At 40.3% G+C, this 21651-nt stretch overlaps 1 protein-coding gene across 1 annotated transcript in view; it reads left to right on the top strand.

Annotated features, from left to right (window-relative positions):
- slc1a7b (solute carrier family 1 member 7b) overlaps window positions 1-21651 on the top strand; it is a 47883-nt gene that overhangs the window by 20432 nt on the left and 5800 nt on the right. The window contains exons 4-9 of the mRNA XM_053482485.1: window positions 9495-9537; window positions 11929-12166; window positions 12502-12601; window positions 12678-12911; window positions 16004-16198; window positions 21435-21569. Coding sequence (XP_053338460.1) covers window positions 9495-9537; window positions 11929-12166; window positions 12502-12601; window positions 12678-12911; window positions 16004-16198; window positions 21435-21569 — 945 coding nt within the window. The remainder of the gene's footprint in view (window positions 1-9494; window positions 9538-11928; window positions 12167-12501; window positions 12602-12677; window positions 12912-16003; window positions 16199-21434; window positions 21570-21651) is intronic.

A 21651-nucleotide genomic window follows, 5' to 3' on the forward strand; every position in this document is an offset into this window, starting at 1 on the left:
GGCCGAGTTCTTCTCGGTTCACCGCATGGACAGGACACGGGACTCGGGGAGTCAAGGGGAGGCGGCGTGTGTTTAATGGTGAACAGCAGCTGGTGCAACAGCACAAGCGTTGTTCCTCTTACACGCTCCTGCACACCCAACCTGGAACTACTGTCCATCATGTGTCGTCCTTTTTATCTACCTCGGGAGTTCACATCGGTCATAATCAGTGCCATTTATATTCCACCACAAGCGGACATGGACACTGCCTTATGCGAGCGGCGTGAGGCACTCACACAGCACCAGACACAGCACCGGGACGCTGCGCTTATTGTGGCAGGGGACTTTGCATTTATATTTACATTTAGGCATTTGGCAGACTTTTTGTAAGTCGCTCTGGATAAGTCGCTCTTAGTCCAAGTACTGGAGAAACAGATGCGTCTTAAGTCGTTGTTTAAAGATAGTCAAAGTCTCAGGTGTACGGACATCTAGAGGAAGTTCATTACACCACCTAGGTGCCAGGTGCCTGGATGAATGCCGCCCTCGATCCCTGAGAGATGGTGGGAGGAGGATCGGAGGGAAGGTGGTGCAGTGCGTGGTGTGATTAGAGCAGAGAGGTAAGTGAGTGCTGGGCCATTTTTAGCTTTGTAGGCAAGCATTAGCGTTTTGAATTTAATGCGGGCAGCTACAGGAAGCCAGTGCAGGGAGCGGAGGAGTGGCGTGCTGTGGGAGAACTTGGGAAGGTTAAAAATGAGACGTGCTGCTGCATTCTGGATCAGTTGCAGAGGACGAATCGTGGACAGAGGCAGGCCTGCCAGAAGTGAGTTGCAGTAGTCCAGTCTTGAAATAACAAGGGACTGAACAAGCACCTGAGTAGCCTGTGAAGGAAGAAATGGGCGAATTCTTCTGATATTGTAAAAAAGAAATCTACTGTACAAGAGCGAGTGAGGGTAACTGAGGTGAAAATGTGTGGGGAAAATGACAGATAATTGTCCACGGTTACCCCAAGATTGCGGGCAGTGGTTGAAGGAGTGATTTGGTTGTTGTCCAGGGATATCACAAGGTCTTGACATGGGGATGAGTCACAAGGGATAAACAACAGTTCGGTTGCTCTTTAACAGTGCCAGCACTTTAACAGTGCCAACCTCAAACGCGTAGCACCAAACTTTTATCAGCACATCACCTGCCCCACCAGGGGTGAAAGGACACCAGACCATTGTTATACAAGGCTACAAGGCACAATCTCGCCCTCCGTTTGGTAAATCCGACTACGCCGCCATCTTCCTCATGCCAAAATACAAACAAAGACTGAAACAGGAAGTTCCGGTTCAGAGGGAGATCGCGCGCTGGACGGACCAATTGGTGGCCGCGTTACAGAACGCACTCGATGACGCAGACTGAGACATGTTCAGGAACAGCTCCGATTATGACATCAGCATGTTTACAGAAGCGGTTGTGGGAATTATTGGGAAACTAGCGAATGATAAGGTGGAGAAAACGACTATCAGAACGTTTCCCAAACAGAAGCCGTGGGTGGATAAAACCTTCCGCGACGCTCTGAGATATCGCACCGCTGCCTACAACACAGGACTTGCGTCGGGAGACATGGAACTGTACAAGGCTGCGTCGTATAACGTCCAGAAGGCGGTGAAAGAGGCGAAGCAGCGCTACGGTAGGAAACTAGAGTCACAACTCCAACAGAGTGACTCTAGGAGCCTGTGGCAGCGATTAAGGACAATTACGGACTATAAAGCATCAACAACCAGTATGACGAACGTGGACGTGACTCTGGCAGACGAGCTGAACACTTTCTATGCTCGCTTCGAGGCTGCAGCTAAAGACGCTAGCGATGCTAATGCTGCACTAACAGCTGCAGACAGGAAGACACTGCCAGCACCGGAAGCGCGTTCATCATCACCGAGCACGACGTGAGGAGAGCCTTCAAGAGAGTGAACACCAGGAAAGCAGCAGGACCAGACGGCATTTCAGGCCGTATCCTCAGAGCCTGCGCAGACCAGCTAGCACCTGTGTTCACTGAGATATTTAACATCTCTTTATCTCAGTCGGTGATCCCCACATGCTTCAAAGAGTCCATCATTGTTCCTGTTCCGAAGAAACCTCATCCTGCTTCTCTCAACGATTATCACCCTGTAGCCCTCACCTCAGTAGTGATGAAGTGCTTTAAACGCCTGGTCAGAGACTTCATCATTACTTCACTACCAGACACACTGGACTACAGTTTGCTTACCGTCCAAATTGCTCTACGGATGATGCAATCTCTCATCTCTCAGTGAAAATGCTCTTTATCGACTTCAGCTCTGCATTTAATACCACCTGGGACTCAGCTCATCAATGTGTCAGTGGATTTCCAATTTCCTGACTGGCAGACCACAGGCAGTAAGGATGGGTGGACATGTCTCAGCCTCCCTCACTCTCAGCACTGGAGCCCCCCAGGGTTGTGTTCTGAGCCCCCTGCTGTACTCTCTGTACACCTATGACTGTGTGGTCACTACCAACTCCACCACCGTCATCAAATTTGCTGACGACACTGTTGTGGTGGGCCTGATCACCAACAACGATGAGTCAGCCTACCTAGAGGAGATTGGAAATCTGGAGAAATGGTGCCAGAGGAACAATCTTCTCCTGAACGTCAGCAAGACAAAGGAGCTGATAGTGGTCTGTTGTACAAAGCAGAAGAGGAACTACCAGACCCTCATCATCAACAGGAGCCCAGTGAAGAGAGTGGACAGTTTTCGATACCTCAGTGTTCACATCACGCAGGACCTGTTATGGTCCTGTCACATCAACACCATGGTAAAAAAGGCCCGGCAGCTTGAGAGACTTCAGACTGTCCTCCAAGGTGCTCAGAAATTTCTACTCCTGTACCATAGAGAGAATCCTGACGGGAAACATCACTACCTGGTTCGGAAACAGTACCATGCAGGACAGATGAGCTCTACAAAGGGTGGTGCGATCAGCTGAGCGCATCATCCGCACCGAGCTCCCTGACCTGCACTCAATCTACAGCAAGTGGTGCTGGATCAAAGCCAGGAAGATAGTGAAGGACCTCAGCGATCCCAACAATGGACTGTTCTCCCTGAAGGCCAACACAGAGAGACTGAGGAGGAGCTTCTTTCCACAGGCGATAAGGTCTCTCAACCACAACACAACACAGAACTAACTACCATCTTTTTGTAATTCCACTGCACAAATCACTTTAAATAAGACACTTTACAAAGTCACTTTTTATGCATACTTGCACACCACAGCCATTTAAAAATTCTAAATTTGACAAATTTCTATTTCTATTTTCTTTTCTATATTTTTATATTTTATATATTGATATTTTGCTTTTTTATAGATATTTTGTTCTTATTTGTAAAGTATATTTTACTTTTACTTTGTACAGTACATTGCACTAGTTAATCTTATTTTTCTAACGTATTTCTCTTATTACAGTATATTTTACTTCGTACAGCATATTTTACTAGTTAATTTTATTTTTTAAAGGTTTTCTTTCATTCCTATTATTTCTTATGTATAAACTTTTACTATTTTTTTAAGGTCACTGGCAGTCGTATAAGCATTTCACTGCATATTGTACTGTGTATGACTGTGTATGTGACCAATAAAATTTGAATTTGATCGAATTTGACGTTATAACCATACTGAGTGTTCGTGATAAAATGCTAAAAGGTACAAAGTACTTGATTTGAGACGTGACTTCTGCACTCTGATTTCTGCTCACTCTGAGCTTTTTGTGCAAGTAATCAGCAGCAGATTGCACTGAACAATCTAGGTTAAGAGTTAGCACTTATCAAGACTTGCCCAACAAATCACTGAGGAGAACACAATGGCCGGTAATTTATTAAAATACATAACTCTTACCAAAAAAAGTGTTCTTTAGGGGTTTGTTGGAGAATTACATGTTCTTATGCTGCAAAATTTACTCTGTTTATCTAAAGAAAAAAAAGGATGTAGAAGGTTCATAGAAGGTCATTTGGCTTGAAATTCCCCCTCCGGAATTCACACAGTGTTCATCTGGCCTGAGGATCTCTGACATACAGTAACACCTGACGTCACAACAACACAGAAGGTGTACGGTCAGGGGTAAACATCATGGTCTTGCTCTGGAGCTCTGCGGTTCCAGAGCTAAAATGTGTTTAGTTAGAGTTGTACAGCCACGGCCAAAAGGTTTGAGAAAGTGAAAATTCATATTTGTGTCAAAGTCTATAAAAGTCTTGTAACAAATATTTGTGGCAAATTAAGGTCTGAGAGTTTCCTGGCCATGAAGGTAGAATTTCCTTGTTTTGTTCCACGAGACACTTGGTTATCACTTTTGCCTGAGAAGCTCCATCATGCTGGAAAAGACATTGTTCATCACCAAACTGTGGAAACCTGGGTGCATTGGGAAACCCCCCTGCAATCAATGTGTTTCTACCAGGAACTTCGACTAGCATAGCATTAGCAAAAAAACAAAATGAAGACTAAGAAGTGTCTCAAAATGCCACCCAGGTTACCCACAGAAGAAGCAAACCGGGATCTTAAAAAACTGTTGATTGTGTAAGAATGGACTGCACCATCTGTCAGGGTGTGGCCCAAACATTGATTGACAGCATGCCAGGGCGAACTGCAGATTAGGTATGACCCACCAAGGTCATTGGAAAGAAGGATCAACACTTCAAATACTGACTCTTTAAACTTAATAAACTTAATGTAATTGTTATTTAAAGCCTTTGACACTTATGAAATGCTTGTAATTATTCTTCACTATATCAGAGTAACATCTGACAAAAAGATCTAAAAACACTGAAGAAGCAGACTTTATATTTATTTATATTAATAATTTATATTTATTTATTTAGATATTATTATTTATTTATTTTTTATTTATTTATTATATTTGTGTCATTCTCGAAACTTTTGCCCAAGACTGTAAATAAACCACAACACACCATTAGCCTCCACAGAAACCTTGGAGACTCTTTGTTTTGTGTAAACGCTAAAGAATCTTCAGAGACCATGACATAAAGTTCAGCAGGATGAATCAACATAATTAACATGATAATGATATTAATAATAAATGACAGCAAACCCAAATCAGGAGTATTGACTTCTGCATGACCTTCTCCATGTGATTTACTTTGTGATCTGTTTTCATGTATTTGACTTCCTGACTGTTTATAACACTGAAAGGACTGATAATAAAAATGCACTCATTAGTACGTTCAGAATGTCAGAGATTTTCCTGCTACAACATCTTGAGGATTGATTTCGTAGTAATGTCTTTAACAGGATCGTTCACACACTCGGGGGTCTCATAACCGTCGCTCGAGTACATCTCGGAGCGCTGACTGTAGGTTTGTGACACATACAGCATCACAAACAGCAATTTAACAAATCAGTGAATTGAGAACGAGGGTTGTGACCAGGATGTGTGTGGAGAGATGGGAGTGACCTTGAATGAATGTTGATAAAAGTAACAAAAGACGAGATTTGTCACGTTTCTGTTGAGCTCAAGGCTCCTGATTCCCATTTATACAATTTTAAAGAAACTTAATAATGAAGATCGTGAAGTGAAGAAAAGCCTCTGATGGTTGGTTCCTCAACCTCAGCTACATCACTCCATTATCAATTTCAGCATGCAATGTTTAGTCATTTATGAAACTAGGTAAAAAAAAAAAAAAACATTTCTTTCCTTACTATATAAGTAGATTTACGGAAAATCGCTGGCTTCCATAGTTGCAAAATCTACACGGCACATTAGAGGCTCGTGTCTCACCTCAGCCAAAACAACTCCACATACAGTCAGCCAGAAGGTGAATCAAAGAGCCTATCCCAGGAGGCTTAGGGCATTAGCAGGGTACACCCTGGACAGGGTGCCAATCCATCGCAGGGCACACACACACACTCACTCACACACTATGGGCAAATTGAGAAAACCAATGCAAACTCCATGCACACAGAGACGGCTGGGCACACAGTCTGGGAATCAAACCCAGACCCTGGAGGTGCAAGGCGACAGTGCTAACCACTACACCAGCGTGCCGGCAACCATAATATTAATACATTTGAATTTTCATTCAGTCTCATTAGAAGGCAGCTCCCGATGTACAGCATGCTGTGCAGCTGAATTTATGTTTTTTTATCTACGTTTATAAAATGTAAACTTTTCCAGATGTTACTCAACCAGTCACAGAGCCATAAAACAGACCTGAGCGAGCTATGATATAAAGCTGAGACTGCAATAAACTCTCTTGCAGCACATTTTTGGACCCATTGGACATAATGAACTCCAAACTAAACAAGAGCCACCAACAATTAAAATGAAAAGTTTCATATCGGAACATCTGTGACGTGTCACATCAGATCACATCACATAGTCCCATCAAATCAGGTGTGATATTTTCAGATTTCTGGTTTAATAAACTCCATTTAAATCCCAGTTTTATGTCTGTATCATGTCCAGTTCCTGAGATATGGTCAGTGTGAGTTTGCTCGTGAGGAGCTTCGTTAAAATCCTATTTTTATAATAATAGATAATAATGAGGATGTTATAAGAAAGAGGAAGCGCTCAGTATTATTTTGACACCTGGCAACCCCTAAAAGTAACAGTGTGGGTTCATAGAATTTATTTTTTTTATGTTCTTCATTCACAACTGGAATCGCCAATAGGGTTTGTTTATTAAAGTGCTTTAAAGCAATGTTTAGGATCTGGATCAATAAGATAAAATATTAATCAACTATTTTTTTTGTTGTTGTTTTTTTGGTGAAATTGAAAATTTTATCAATTTCACCTACTGCCCGCTTTTGGTCATAGTGCAAAATTAACCTGTAATAGTGCAACTTAACTGACTTGATATGATGGAACATATTTTATGAACAAAAGAGAAGATTTTGTGTTTTTTGTAAATCAAGCAATCGCTGGTTTGGGAGATCTGAATTAGGGAAGGGAAAAAATTGTCCCATCCAACTACCAAGTCCATGTCTGTTATTAACCGTATAAAGAAAGAAAAGATGCCGAACCAGAATAGACATGTCTTGATTGTTGATTGTATGATGGAATGTCTATGTAAGTCATTTGTCTCCTTTTTTTTTTACTGATGTTATTAACACGATAGGTTCTCATATGGTGATTAAACCCAGCATTAGGCAGGTACATATTGAACCAGAGCCTCACTCTTAGAGACGCCACCTTCATGGTCACGTCTGAACGAGCTCTTGTAATGAACGGCCTTTTTAAAGTTGCTCGTCTCTACTCTAAGCATTACATAAACAACTTAACTCACGCTCGCTGCTTTTTAGAGTTCGACCCAGAAACCCTGCGAGTAACTTGACCTAATGTACGAACACAAAATCCAGAGATTTATATTAAAGCTGTCACTAATAATAAAGCGTTGGTGCTGTTGGGAACCTGACTATGTTGTAGCGTGCAAATAATACCTGCGTTTTTCCAGCAATGAGGTCTAGAAAGCTGGATGCGTGTTTTGCATTATATTTATTAACAACCAATCAGATTACAGTCTTCACCGTCCTGTAGCCAGATGAGTGACTTTAAATATATAGATATGGAAAATGCAACAGAATCAGGGTTGTTATAAAACATGATGTTTTATATGTTTTTTCTTTATTTTTTAAATAAAGCACCATTGGACTTTCATTCTTCTCTGAAACACTTTGCATTAAACTCATGATTCCTATTAGCATCTCGTCCGCTATCCACAGGGTCTCCTTAGAGACGTGTTCAGAACATCAAATGTCTTTAATGAAGAGACGGACGGTCAGGTCTTGATGATTATGCTTTTCACTACTTCTTATCTCCTCTACAAGGTCATCTCAGAGGAAAAACTGAGCGTGGAGTAAATGTTAAACGATCCAGCCTTGCCTGGGTTAAGATCCACTGATAATCTTGTGCATCCAGCGCTTGACCCTTCACTTCCAAGCCTTTTTAATACGAAATCTGCTTTAAAAAGGCTTTGGTGTTTAATAAACTTAAATTGTCCACCACTTATTGCCCCCTGGGTATAAGTACACTCTTGGAAACCTAAACACATTAAGGGGCTCTGTAGTGTTCCATTCAAATGATAAGTGGTTCTTATCTCTCTTTAGGGATTCTAACGGCTAATAGATACATTTACATACCCATGATCCCTCACCTACACCACGCATCCGTAGGTTTATTAATAAAATGCATTTGACGTGCAGTAAAGACTCTGCGATTTTAAATTCTGATGATGCCACATCTGTCTGTGCTCTCTCACTGGGAGGGGCATACAGTACCCTGTATCTCCTGTCCATCACAGCAGCAAAACCACTAATGGCATTATTATTGTAATTAATTGCAATAATAATTATTATTATGCTAATGACAGTGTTTAAATAAAGCTATCCACTATTTTCCATAAATGGCCACTGCTATTCAAAAGTGCACTACTGCTCTGCTGAAGTTTACTTCCTACTACTGCCCATTGCTGTCCACTAGTGCCGACTTCTTCCCACTGCAGGCTACTACTGTCAACTGCTGCCCACTACTGCATACAGCTCACCACTTCTGCTGCCCAGTCCTGCCTACCACTGCATACGTCTCCCCAACGCCACTGTTACCTACTGCTGCCCACTACTGCCTACCCCTGAACCACCACTGGCCACTCTTACCTACTACTGCCCACTACTGCCCAGAGCTGCCACTACTGTGGACTGTTGCTTACTACAGTACTGGTCCCCACTGCCAACTGCTGCCTTCCAATAGCCACTGCTGTATACTCTTGCTCACAACCACACACAGCTGTCCACTACTGACCATTGTGTTTCTTTACTTTCCTCCTGCATCATTAATCTGATTTTAAATCTGAAAATAGGTTTCTGAATTAACTGTTGTCTTCTCTGGTCATTCATGTGTGCCAGCTTCTGCATATCTCTTTAATCCTGTTTTTATTTGAACATAAAATTATGCTATAGAGGGTAAAATGCTGAAAAAACAAACAAACAGACAAATAATGTAACACAAATATGTCTTGAAGTTTTAGGATCAAATGTAAGATCTGTTCCTTCCCTAGATTAGCCATTACATTTCCACAGATCTGATGTTTATGAGGTTAACAGGGTTAACTAAGTTTGCAGCCTGAACTGCGATGACCTCCTGACACAAATCATTTATTAATTAGCTTAAAAATTAGTTTTAAACCACTTGTTCCATTTTATAAGATATTTGTACAAAGTACAGTATAATGTAGCATACAGTAGGTATGATGACAGATATGAGGACATCAGGTTCGAGCATGTGCTTCATCAGGGCAGTTAAGCACATGTTATTTTTTACCTTAACCAAAGATCATTTATCATTTTTTAATGATAGGAAACAAACACACCAGCACATGCATGATGGACAGTTGTACAATCTTTTCCTATTTTTTTTCTGAACATCAAGGCTGTTTAATGTGTATTCTGAATAGTGTGTGAGTAACGTGGGTCTGAGACACAAAACCTTAGAAGTTTAAATTTTTTTCCCCCAACAGGAACATGTTTCCTGCCAATTTGGTTCAAGCTACATTTCAGCAGGTAAGATAATTTTGATTTACTGATTTAAATTCACTGACAGTTAAATATTAAAGCCGACATTTCTGTGATTTTTATTCGTGTTCATGTGAGCTTTTTGTACAGATCCTGTGCACTAGGCTTAAGATGGCTTTAATCACGTTTAAATTACATTCCAATCTACAGTACGTCAAACTATCAACCCATTTAAGGAATTCTTGACTTTTGGCTGATTACAAAAAACACACTGAGGATGAACTAGAAATGATCTTGAGCACTCATCCCAGCCTCCACTTCTGGGCTAGAAACTTCAAGAGATGGCATGGTGGCCATCAGACTTCCAAATGGGAGGTCATGCTGATTCCTTTTTCTTCTAATCAGAGGAACTCTTAACATTCAATACATTAGATACTAAAAAGGAGAACTTCTATTAAAGTTTTCTAACTTTTCACAAGGTTTTTTGTTCTGAATTGAAACAAAGACAGGGATTGGTCTACATTGAAAACTTTGAACTGAATACCTAAACCAATCAGAAATAGAACAAAGAGAACAGTAAAGTCATGTGATTATAACTTTATACACTACACCACTACACTACACTACACCACCGTGCCGCCACGTAAATTCACTTGATTTTATTTTTATTTGTTATTTTATTTGTCTTTTAACAATTGTCATTGTTGCAAAGCAGCTTTACTCAATTAAGATAAAATTACGGAAATTTGTTTGAAATGTGAAAATTATTACATTGTCCCTGATGAACAAGACGAGGGTGACGGGCAGACTCAACAGGGAACCCATCCTCACCTGGGTGATAACGGATAGCAGGGATTGATCTGGAGTCATACTGTGTGTTAGGAGGCTGTACGTCTAAAAGCAGATGAATGCACGCACCAATATGAGAGATTTATAAGAGATTTTTTTAAATGCAGTTTCTTTTCACATAAACCCCCAACAATGCAACAAACACAGATTTATACTCGCTAAATAAGCCTTGTGATCTGAGCCGCTTTATTTCAGTCATAATATACTTACATATTTTTGCAGTGTATTTTGTGTGTGTGTGTGTGTGTGTGTGCATGAGAATTGTACTTCAATTAATGTTTTAGAAATGCATTATTTTTATTTATCTTAAAAGAAGCCCTGTTTGTGTTAGGAACCTGAGTGTGTAGGTGTGAACAGCTGAGACAATAGGAGTCCTGGTGAAACCTGATGTTACCTTCAGCCAGGTGTGAAGGGGTCTTATATATTCATGAAAAGTCATAGGGGTCCTGCTGAAAGAACTTAGGCACATCAGTCACTTTACCCCAAATAAAAGGTCTTTCTAAATGTCATAATATAGTTGTTTTGCTATGGACACACACCCAACACTTTCATAAAGTCAGTTCTGTGCTCAAAACAATCTGCCAGGTTTGTTTATTCTCCTTTTTCCCTGCTTTTCTGTAAGAGTTTGAAAGTAGTTTTGTGTGTGTGTGCAATTTGACACAAGTTTAAATGTTGCACATGAATCTGACATATTTACATCCGTAACATTACGAAAGCCCAGTTTGTGCGCTACATAAATAAGGGAAAATGCTTTAGCTACTCTAGTGGTAAAGATTTGAAATTTACACAAATGTAAGAGGAGTGCTGAATCACTGCAGAGCTTCAGAAAGACCTCAGACCTCTAGGGGTTAAGTTAATATAAAGTCCAGTTCGTTATTGGAGGCTCAGATAGTTAGTCCTGCCGTAGTCCAGAGTGCAAGCAGAGACTCCGGCAGGACTAACTATGACATCATAACTAAAAGGGAGGAGCCAGAAGGAAACACAGACATGAGGGGGAACTGAGATCTAAAGCAAACAATCACCTCACCGTCAGCCAACCTGAGTGATCAATGAGAGTGAGGAGGACAGCATCTAAACATACCAGTTCACCATAATACTCTACGTCCATGAGTCCCCCAGATCTGCTCCTTTACCTAAGGCTAATCTATTTATAAAAGTGCTTGGCTAAATAAATAGAATTACAAATAACAAGGTTTCTCAGGTTGTACAGTATCTGAAGAATGAAGTGGATGGGCTTCCTTACTGTCAGGTGCCTTTTACTTAGCACACAGTAAACAACATCCATAGCATTAAAAACACCCATGGCACAGACAGTAACTAGGCTTATGAGCTTAGAAGCTAAAGCTAACCACTAATGTGCATAAACAAAACAGAAAGACATAGATCTACTGAAAACCTGAATCAATTTACCCAATCCAATCAAAAAACAAATACGGAGCAGTGACTTTTGGTTTGGTTGGACAGGGTTCGATTCTTTTGCAGTTTATTGAATAGAGCGAGATGCTATTTAGCTTTTCGACAGTGTTTGGATAGATAATTGATGAAAATGAAGTGCGGTGAAGTCTGGATTGACTTTCTTGTGTGCCTCAGTATCGCACTAACAGCAAACCCGTGATGAAGACCCTGAAGGCAACAGAGAGCGTGAGTGTGACACACCGTACGCTCATATACAATCTCCAAGATGACACCGGCAACAGTGACAATAGCAGTGATGTTCGCAACTTCCGCCTGGACCTGACGCCTCCTCCTGATGTTGTGATGCGCACTGAACCTGGAACGAGCGAGGGCATGAACGTGCTGGGCATTGTCATCTTCTCTGCTACTATGGGCAAGAAAACACACACACACACACACACAACATGCATAAATCAACACTTAAATCACCAACATGCTAAACACCTCGCAACACTCACACCACCCTGGATATAACACTAACTTAAACTAGCTTAATAGCATCATAATGGTATGCTTTGTTGTCAGAAAAGTTTTTTTAAGGTCTACTGGATTGTTAAGGTTCCTTAAACAGAGGAACTAAGGACGTGCTATATCTGCTACAATTGGGTGTAGATTACAACCTTAGCAGCTCAGTGTTAAAAGTGTGACTCAGATCCATCAGATCCATGTCTGAGTGCTGTCTCTAACACGTGTGTATTTTGTGTGCAGGCATTATGCTGGGCAGGATGGGTCCTAACGGCAGTGCGCTTGTAAACTTCTGTCAAAGTCTTAACGAGGCTGTGCTCAAAATCGTTGCCATTGTTATCTGGTAAGGGGTTAAGAAGATCTCCTTACAGCCCTCCATTTTTAGTAGAACCTTCCTGAAATTCCTGTTTCTATGTAAGGTACTTTCCGTTTGGGATCGTGTTCCTCGTGGCTGGAAAAATCCTGGAAATGAGTGATCCTTCTGATATGGGCAAGAAACTAGGATTTTACGCCATCACCGTGGTGATGGGTCTGATCCTGCATGGGCTCTTCATTCTGCCCAGCATGTACTTCTTCATCACCAAGAAAAGCCCAATCGTTTACATCCGGGGAATCCTCCAGGCTCTGCTCATCTCTCTGGCCACCTCGTCCAGGTACCTCCCCGTCACACCCCACACAAGTTAATACCTCTTCTCACTTACTGAACGTTAAACCAGCTATATACACTCGCTCCCATACCAGCCTCTCTCTCTCTCACTCTCTCTCTCACTCACTCACTCTCTCTCTCACTCTCTCTCTCTCTCTCTTTCTCTCTCTTCAGGTTAGTAATACCAAAAGACTTTTTCATGCAATGTTACAGTAACACATTTCTCCTTCAATAATTACACATCCTTCAATTCCATTCAAGTGAAGTGTTTCAGTGTCCCCGTCCCTGACGTTACCATAGTAACAACAACATATTTAAATGAGCGCATTAATATAAACCTGCGGTTTGCAGGTCTGCTGTTAGAGAAAATGAATTGACACCTTCTGACCAATCACAATTCCAGAATTAATTGGCGCTGTGATGTAAAATATAATATTCTTATCATTCTCTCTCATTTAATCAAAAACAAATCAAGAAACTGTAAGGGTCTTGTAATCGATCTAATGCCTCATTACACATTCCACTCATTATATTAATGTACACATGCAAAGAACTGAACCTGAACGTTGGCGGGACGATGACTAACCATGCAAAATGATTGTGAAATATGTCAGATTTTTTTAAAATAAAATGTAATACAATTTTAATACAATGTAAGATGAATTAGGTCAACTTGGAGCCATCAAAACTAAAAACATACATTTGAACATATAACTGTCAAAACTATTATTAGGTTCTTCCACCTGGAGAGGATTATAAAAGTAAAATATACATATAGAAATTAAATTATTCAATTTAGTAGTTTTGTAGTTTTGTATGACTACACACGAGTCTCTCTCTCTCTCTCTTACACACACACACACACACACACACACAAATCATCAAATCACTATTATGAAATTTAAAATGTATTTTTAACGCTTTTGTACCCAAGCGCAAAGTCTAATGAAAAAACAAAACCTCTTTAAATTGAGAATAAAACACAACTTCGGTAACAAATGCATCTTTTATAATCATTAAAGCTTCAGTCATTTCAAAAACTTCTGTGTCAAATTGAATCCTTCGTTTTCAACGCGTCTCCTCTGAGAGGATTTGTGTGTGTTCGTTCCGGAAGCGGGCTCGTATTCCAAAACCAAAATTCCTAAACCAAAACGAATTTTCCCATTAGAAATAATGGAAACTCAAATTATTCGTTCCACAGCCCAAAAAAATTAAAATAATTCATACAAAATATAAAGTAAAAATCTGTGTGTGTGTGTGTGTGTGTGTGAAGCTAAAGTAAGCTTCCCTCTCTCCTTTCTCGTCTTACACAGTTACCCTTCCTCCACTTTTTTTCACACACATGCTCACACAACGGAAACACTGTTTTATCAGAAAAATAAATCTCTCTAATGACACTCGATTGAGCGACACATTAATGGAATCACTGCTGTAAAGTAAAAATAAAACAAATTAATCTCCACTTTACCTTTAAAAAGAATTGCGACAGAGCAGTGTTTAACTCTGCACGGACTAACTCAGTGCTGCTGCACGCGCGCTCGTCTAAATACTTACGAATACTTTCGTAAATATCAGAGTTTTTACATGTAGTATCCGATTGTCTTTGTCTTTGATGTTTTCGTCTGAGCAAACACTGTCCTTCGGCATTACTTCACTGAGATTCTTTAGCAGCCACGCTTGTTTGTGTACGGAGTCAAACTGTAATAACTTCCACTTTCAGTCTTTATGATCCCTAGAAAACTGAAGCCTTTTTTTCTGATTTTTCTGATCAGCTGTTTGTGTTTGTGTGTGTGTGTGTGTGTGTGTGGAAATGCTCTTACTTTTACTATTAAACACAGTTCTGTTCTAGTGAACATTTCTCATGCCATGTATTTTAATTTCATAGATAAGAAAGAAAAAAAGGAAGAAATTATTACTTTTTACATATTTTTTATCAATAATATGTATTTTTTTTAGCAAATGCATCATTGCTGTTTTTTATTTAATCAAGTTAGTCACTAAATACAATGTAATTTTCATTAAGCAGTAGCCAGTTAATAAACTATATTTTATCATTATGTTTTTATTTTCCTATTTATTTTAGTAATTTATTTAAAAAATAAATATTTGTTACTAATCCATATTTAACAATATTATAAATAATATATAAAATAACAATAAATAATAATACCTGTTTTATTTATTTATAATTTAATTATTAATCTATTTTATTTATTAAATTATGTTGTTTAAATAAATAAAAAAATAATTGATTACATTAATTGCATAAATTATCAAAAAAGATTAAATATTATGATGAATTTAATAAATATAACTAATTACATAAACTATATAAATTGATAGTTTTTGTTTATTAAGCAATATAATACTCAAGGTTGTGCTGTTGCACTGGATATCAGCACAGCTGTGATGTGGTTGTAGGCATGAGGGCGCAGCCCAAACACTGAAGAGGTTACAGCAGTGCTGATATTCATTACATCATCATAACCTGGAGCGTGATATCGCTTTTATACTACAGTTTCACAACACAATTTATTATCAACAGATTATGATTTTTAATTCTGTCTTTTGTTAGACGTTAGTTAGCGTGATAGCTATGTTAGCCAGGAACAGAATGACACGGACGGTGCTTCTGAAAGTGCTTCTGTGACTGGGTGTGAATGTGGGTTTAGTCAGACAGCTGCTCTCTCCTCAGTACTGCGGACCGTACAGACCTACTCTCACCCACGCTGAGACACACAGGTAGTGTCATTAACCACTGGACAACACCTGGACCACGCCCACTCATACATAGAGTTACACAGCACAGTGCTGTTACTGTCTGTTATCAGCACTCCTGGAGTGCCACTTATCCAATCAGATTGTTTGGTCAGAACTAACTGTTGTACCATCAACTGTAAAACATTTTTACTTATTTTAATCACATCAATGAATTGAAATAACATCAACAAAACATCTATTCAGGAAAACAGCGTATTAATGTGTTACGTGATTTATGTAAATGATGTAAACAGCCACTTAACTGTGATAGCTGACCCCCATCCACTCAGTGCTGTTGGTGTGTGTGTGTGTGTGTGTATGTGTGTGTGTGTGTTCCAGCTCTGCTACGCTGCCCATCACTTTTAAGTGCCTGCTGGAGAACAACCACATCGACCGGCGCATCATTCGCTTCGTGTTGCCAGTCGGCGCCACCATAAACATGGACGGCACGGCGCTGTACGAGGCGGTGGCGGCCATCTTCATCGCTCAGGTCAACAACTACGAGCTGGACTTTGGCCAGATCATCACCATCAGGTAAAGCTACACTGCTTCGATAATAACTGCTGTTAGAATACAATGGAATCGAATGGAATGAAATCATTTTATTAAAATTGAACACTCTATACCTGATACATAAATTTATTAGTTATAAATGATTCCATGATTTCTTTTTTCTCACTCCTGTTTGCCCTGGAACAGAAGGCCCTGGTGTTATATTTTAGGCATTAAAAACCTCCTCGTCTCGTCTGTGCCTGATTGCGACACTCATTTTTTGATTAAATGGCCCCAAATCACTAAGTTTCTCTGATGCTGAAACATCGCTGTGGGCTTTTTTTTAAAGCTCTCAAAGTTTTCCTCAAGGTTGCAGAGGCGAACGCATTGAAAGAGTTTTTTTTTTTTTTTTAAGTTTATTCCCTGTGAGTTTAATTGAAATTGCCTGAACGGGTTAAAAAGTGTTTTTGGATTCCTAAATAACTTGAACAAGGTTAAATAAGGTTTTGAAACTTTTTTATTTAAAATGTTAATTTTTTTTATTACATAAATAAAGTTTAACAAGGTTTATACTGTCTGTGTGAGCTGTGTGAGAATGAAGTGTTATTTGACACAGTCGTAAAATGGGAATTAATTCCCCGGCCTTTCTCATGACATTTATAAAAACATAAGATTCATTGAGCCGAATCTGCTCCTGAATTTACACCGATGCATATTAGTGACAATCACTGGACAGCGCGGTACAGGACGGTAACGGCAGCTTACAGCCTCTTTTGGGCTCGGTGTGAATTCGTGTTCATCAGCATCAATAATGCTTTGTTGTCAGTTCATAAGCATCAGTATCAAGTCATTATTGATTTTTAAGCACATAAATGGAGTCCTTATCGGTTTTTATCACCTTCTTACCAGTTCTGCAGCATTTGGCAAACAAAACTTAACATTTTAAATGCAGATGAAAGTAATGACAAAATTAACAAAGTGATATTTTTAGGAAAACAGTTATGATTAACCACAATAGAAAGATATATTACACTTTAAAGTACGATGCACAATTGAAATGTTTTTATCTAAAATGTCGGTGGCTTTACCAATCCTGTTAATTTCATAATAAATTCTGATGACAGACGTACCCTCAAATTTTTATTCCTAAACCATACAGTTTGTGGCAAATCTGCCAACTTTCTACAAAATCCTACAAAACACACATACAGTTATTATACATTCACATTATACATTCACATTATACACATATTTTTATGTGTAATGTGTATGTGTATGACAGCTTGTGCATACATTCGTACCGCCACTCGCAAGTTTCAAAATAAAAACAAATAAACAGATTAATAATATATACAGTGAAACCTCGGATTGTAAGTAACGCGGTTTGTGAGTGTTCTACAAGACGAGCAAAGATTTTTTTTGACTTGGAAAATGAACAAGTCTTGGTTTACGAGTACCGAGTATCATGTATCACGCATGCGCTTCTTGTTTTGTCACTGAACCTCAGTGATCACACCTGAGCCAACGGTTTTCCCCTCCCCTCGTGCTGCGGTAATCGTCTCCCCTGCTGGGTCTTAGTGCGCTTTTCTTCTTCTTTTGTTCACTATAACACTGTGACAACGTGTATGTGTGTAAAACATATTTTATTTTGTGTCTGTATGCGTGTGTGTAAAGCAAAAGCAAGTCTCACTAGAGGTTAAAGATCCATTTTCTCTTCAATTCAATTAAATTAAATTTTATTTGTATAGCGTTTTTAACAATTGCCATTGTCCCAAAGCAGCTTTACACAATCAAAAGAATGATTTAAATTTGTATGGAATTTAAATGTGTATGAACCAAAATGGTCAGTTTGTCCCTGGTGAACAAGCCGAGGGCGACAGTGGAAAGGAAAAACTCCCTAAGATGGTAATAGGAAGAAACCTTGAGAGGAACCAGACTCAACAGGAAATCCATCCTCATTTGGGTGAAACAGAGAGCAGGAATTGATCTGCATTCATACTGTGTGTTAGTTGTCATCATAACAGTTGATGTTAATTAATGTTAATATGGAGTCCAGTTAGTTATTAAAAACCCAGGTAGACTTGTATAAAGTTCCAGTCCTGAACTATCGAACAGTCAAGTCCTCAGGGAAACAGATGCCAACACCAGTCAAGGCCAGAACCGTCTTCTAGGTAGAGAAAACCATCCCCAGACACATTCCAAAGAGACACACAGGGCATCCATGTGACGAGATCTCCAACCAGAAGCGGGGCACCAGGATGGGTCAGACAGGTCCAGAGGGCAGAGGGAGTCTGGATCACTGGCAGCTCAGGAACGACATGTGTAGCTCGACAGAGAGAGGGAAGGATAGAGAGGGGAAGGGAGGGAAAAGAAAGAGCAGGAGAGAGAGCGGAAGAGAAGAGATAACAGTTAGGTCTGGTTACAGTCATATAATGTATAATGTGAATGTATATTAACTGTAGAGTGCAAGCAGAGTCTCCGGCAGGACTAACTATGACATCATAACTAAAAGGGAGAGCCAGAAGGAAACAGACATGAGGGCTTCCTGAGATGTAAAGCAACCAATCACCTCACCGTCAACAAACCTGAGTGATCAATGAGAGTGGGGAGGACAGAATCTAAACACACCAGTTCACCATAATACTCTACGACCATGAGTCCCCCAGATCTGCTCCTTTACCCAAGACAAATCCATTTATAAAAATGCTTGATTTAATAAATATACATAGCATAACAGTAAAAACTAATACCATGCTTACGGATTATGTTGCCCAGAGGAAGCATGTGTCATGATCGGGGTGTTGTGGCAGGTGTTGAACGCCGTGGGCGGAAGGAGCAGGCATAGAGGCAGAGGGGTGGTGTAACCAAAAAGAGTCTTTTAATTAAGGGTAAACACAAAGTATAAATAAAGATACAAACAAAGGAACAAACAAACTCAAACAATACTTAACTTTGTGCTAACAGGGGCTCTCTGGCAAGACACAGACAGGGGAACAAACACACGCCCTGTGGCGAGACACAGGCAGGGGGAGACACCAAACACGCCCTGTGACGAGACACAGGCAGGGGGAGACACCAAACACGCCCTGTGGCGAGACACAGGCAAAGGGAGACACGTAACACGCCCTGTGGCGAGACACAGGCAGGGGGACAAACACATAACAGGACACAAACGAGGCGTGGAGCTGAAACGAGACACTAGAGAGAGACACTAGAGAGAGAAGGGAGACACTAGAGAGAGAAGGGAGACACGTAGAGACGAGAGACCAAGAGAGGGACGGGACGAGGGCTAAAGACATGGCAATCAGCTAGGCATGGCTTTTAGCTAAACATGGTTAAGCAGTGCTTAACCATGGCAGTTAGCTACACATACACCTAGCTAAGCATGTCTTTAGCCCCAACATGCACTAAGCTACACTTACCTAATAGCTTAACACACACTAGGGAATGGTGCACAGAAACTCAGACAAAGGATACCCAGTGGCTAGGCGAGGCAGCCCTCCAAGACTAAGCGAGGCGGCACTCACAAGCTAGTCGTTACTCCAAAGCCAGGAGGGACAGCACTCTAAAGCTAGGCGCACTGGGACACTAGGGGGAGAGGAAACATAGGACAGCTAGAGACACAGAGGGGCTATGGCTAGAAGCATGCTAGTTACTGTAACTCCACATAGATCTTAGCTAAACATGCTCCTAGCCAAACACACACCTACCTACTTACCTGCTCTAGCTAAACACAAGAACACAGGAGGACAGGACTGAATCAGCTCCACTAACACAGACACACAAGATACACAGAAACATTGCCAATAAGAGAACCCAAGTCAACACAACTAAAATCAAAGTACAAACTAAACAGATAACAAAACAGAACAAACCAAAATGCCCACATAAATGACAGTGGTGGTACCAAAAATGCTCGACCCAGTTTCCCAGTCTAAACAGCTATTTATAGATTGATTGATGGCTACCTCGGTTCAGGTGTGCACTGCCTCACCTGACCGAGGTGCCTGCTGGGAAACTGAGTCGGCCAACAAAAACTACAAAATAAAAACAGTGACCTCTAGTGGTGGACCCTTACAGCATGTAAAGGGAAAAAAGCAGTGGGCCTAAAACTGAACCCTGTGGAACACCAAACTCCACTAGAGAACATGCAGAATAATAACCCTTTAAATCTACATACCGATATCTTTATCTGCTCAAGACTCAGCCTGCTCTTTGTGTCTGTGTGTGCGTGCGTCATTGGGCACCGTGCCACACACACACACACAGAGCCCACCGCCTGCGCGCACAAACGGAAACACCTATCTGTCAGGATTTTTTTTTACTTTTTAAAAGGTAAAGTGCAGGTTAACTTGTTTTATTTTTACTTTATATTTTGTACTAATTATTTTTATGTATTTATTTTTTTGGGCAGTAAAACGAATAAATTGAGTTTCCATTATTTCTTATCGTAATCCAAGGATCCACTGTACACGCATTCTCTTTAACTTTGCAGTCAAACATGAAGTGACGCTTTTGATGAAAAATAGTGAAGAAGAAAAACAAAAAGCAAAGGTAATAATAATACTAATAATACTAATAATGAATAGAAAAAGTGCAGTCAAAAGAGGATCATTATTGGTTTAAAGGAGAAGAGAAGAAAAATATATAAAGTGGGATCGTGCTGCATGTATTATTGTGAATCTCTCTCTCTCTCACTCTCTCTCTCTCTCTCTCACATGCGCAGGTGATTTTCTCCCAATCATGTTTATTAGTCTTTGAGTGTCTAATGAATATAAAAAGTGGTACTTTATTAAACTCAAATATATTAATGTTTTTAAAATTATTAAAGGGTCAATGAGTCAACGCTTGAAAAATTACCCAAACTGGTACTGACCGGGAGGCAAAACTATGAAAAAGGCACAAAAATCCCTTTCTCAATCTCTTGACAACCTCTGGCTTTTTTCATCTTTTTTGCTTAATCATAAAAACTTGTACTAGATTATAAATCTAGTATAAATTACACAAATTTAAAGCCTAATCTCAAGTCATGCACTCAATATACATGTATGGGTTGCAGTGTGTGTGTGTGTGTGTGTGTGTGTGTGTGTGTGTGTCTGTCCTGTTGCACCCGGATGTAGGGGCGGTGTGATCTGACAAACATATCATCTCAGGGTTCTGAAATGCAGTTCCACCCTGCGCAGGGTACGGCTCAGGATAGACGGATCTGCTCGACAGTGTGTTAAACTGTTGCGTGAACAACAATGTGTCTTTAACATGGTTCATGTTGGTTTCGCAGCATCACAGCTACTGCGGCGAGTATCGGTGCGGCAGGCATCCCGCAGGCTGGCCTGGTTACCATGGTGATAGTGCTCACCTCTGTCGGCTTGCCAACTGATGACATCACACTCATCATTGCTGTGGACTGGGCGCTGTGAGTCACGTCTTTTTACCAAGTTCCACATTTAGTCTCTTGCAAACTTTTTGTAAGTACATGCAAGTACTAACACACACAC

The sequence above is a fragment of the Clarias gariepinus genome, chromosome 22, assembly GCF_024256425.1.
Source record: "Clarias gariepinus isolate MV-2021 ecotype Netherlands chromosome 22, CGAR_prim_01v2, whole genome shotgun sequence".
Classification (NCBI taxonomy): Eukaryota; Metazoa; Chordata; class Actinopteri; order Siluriformes; family Clariidae; genus Clarias; species Clarias gariepinus.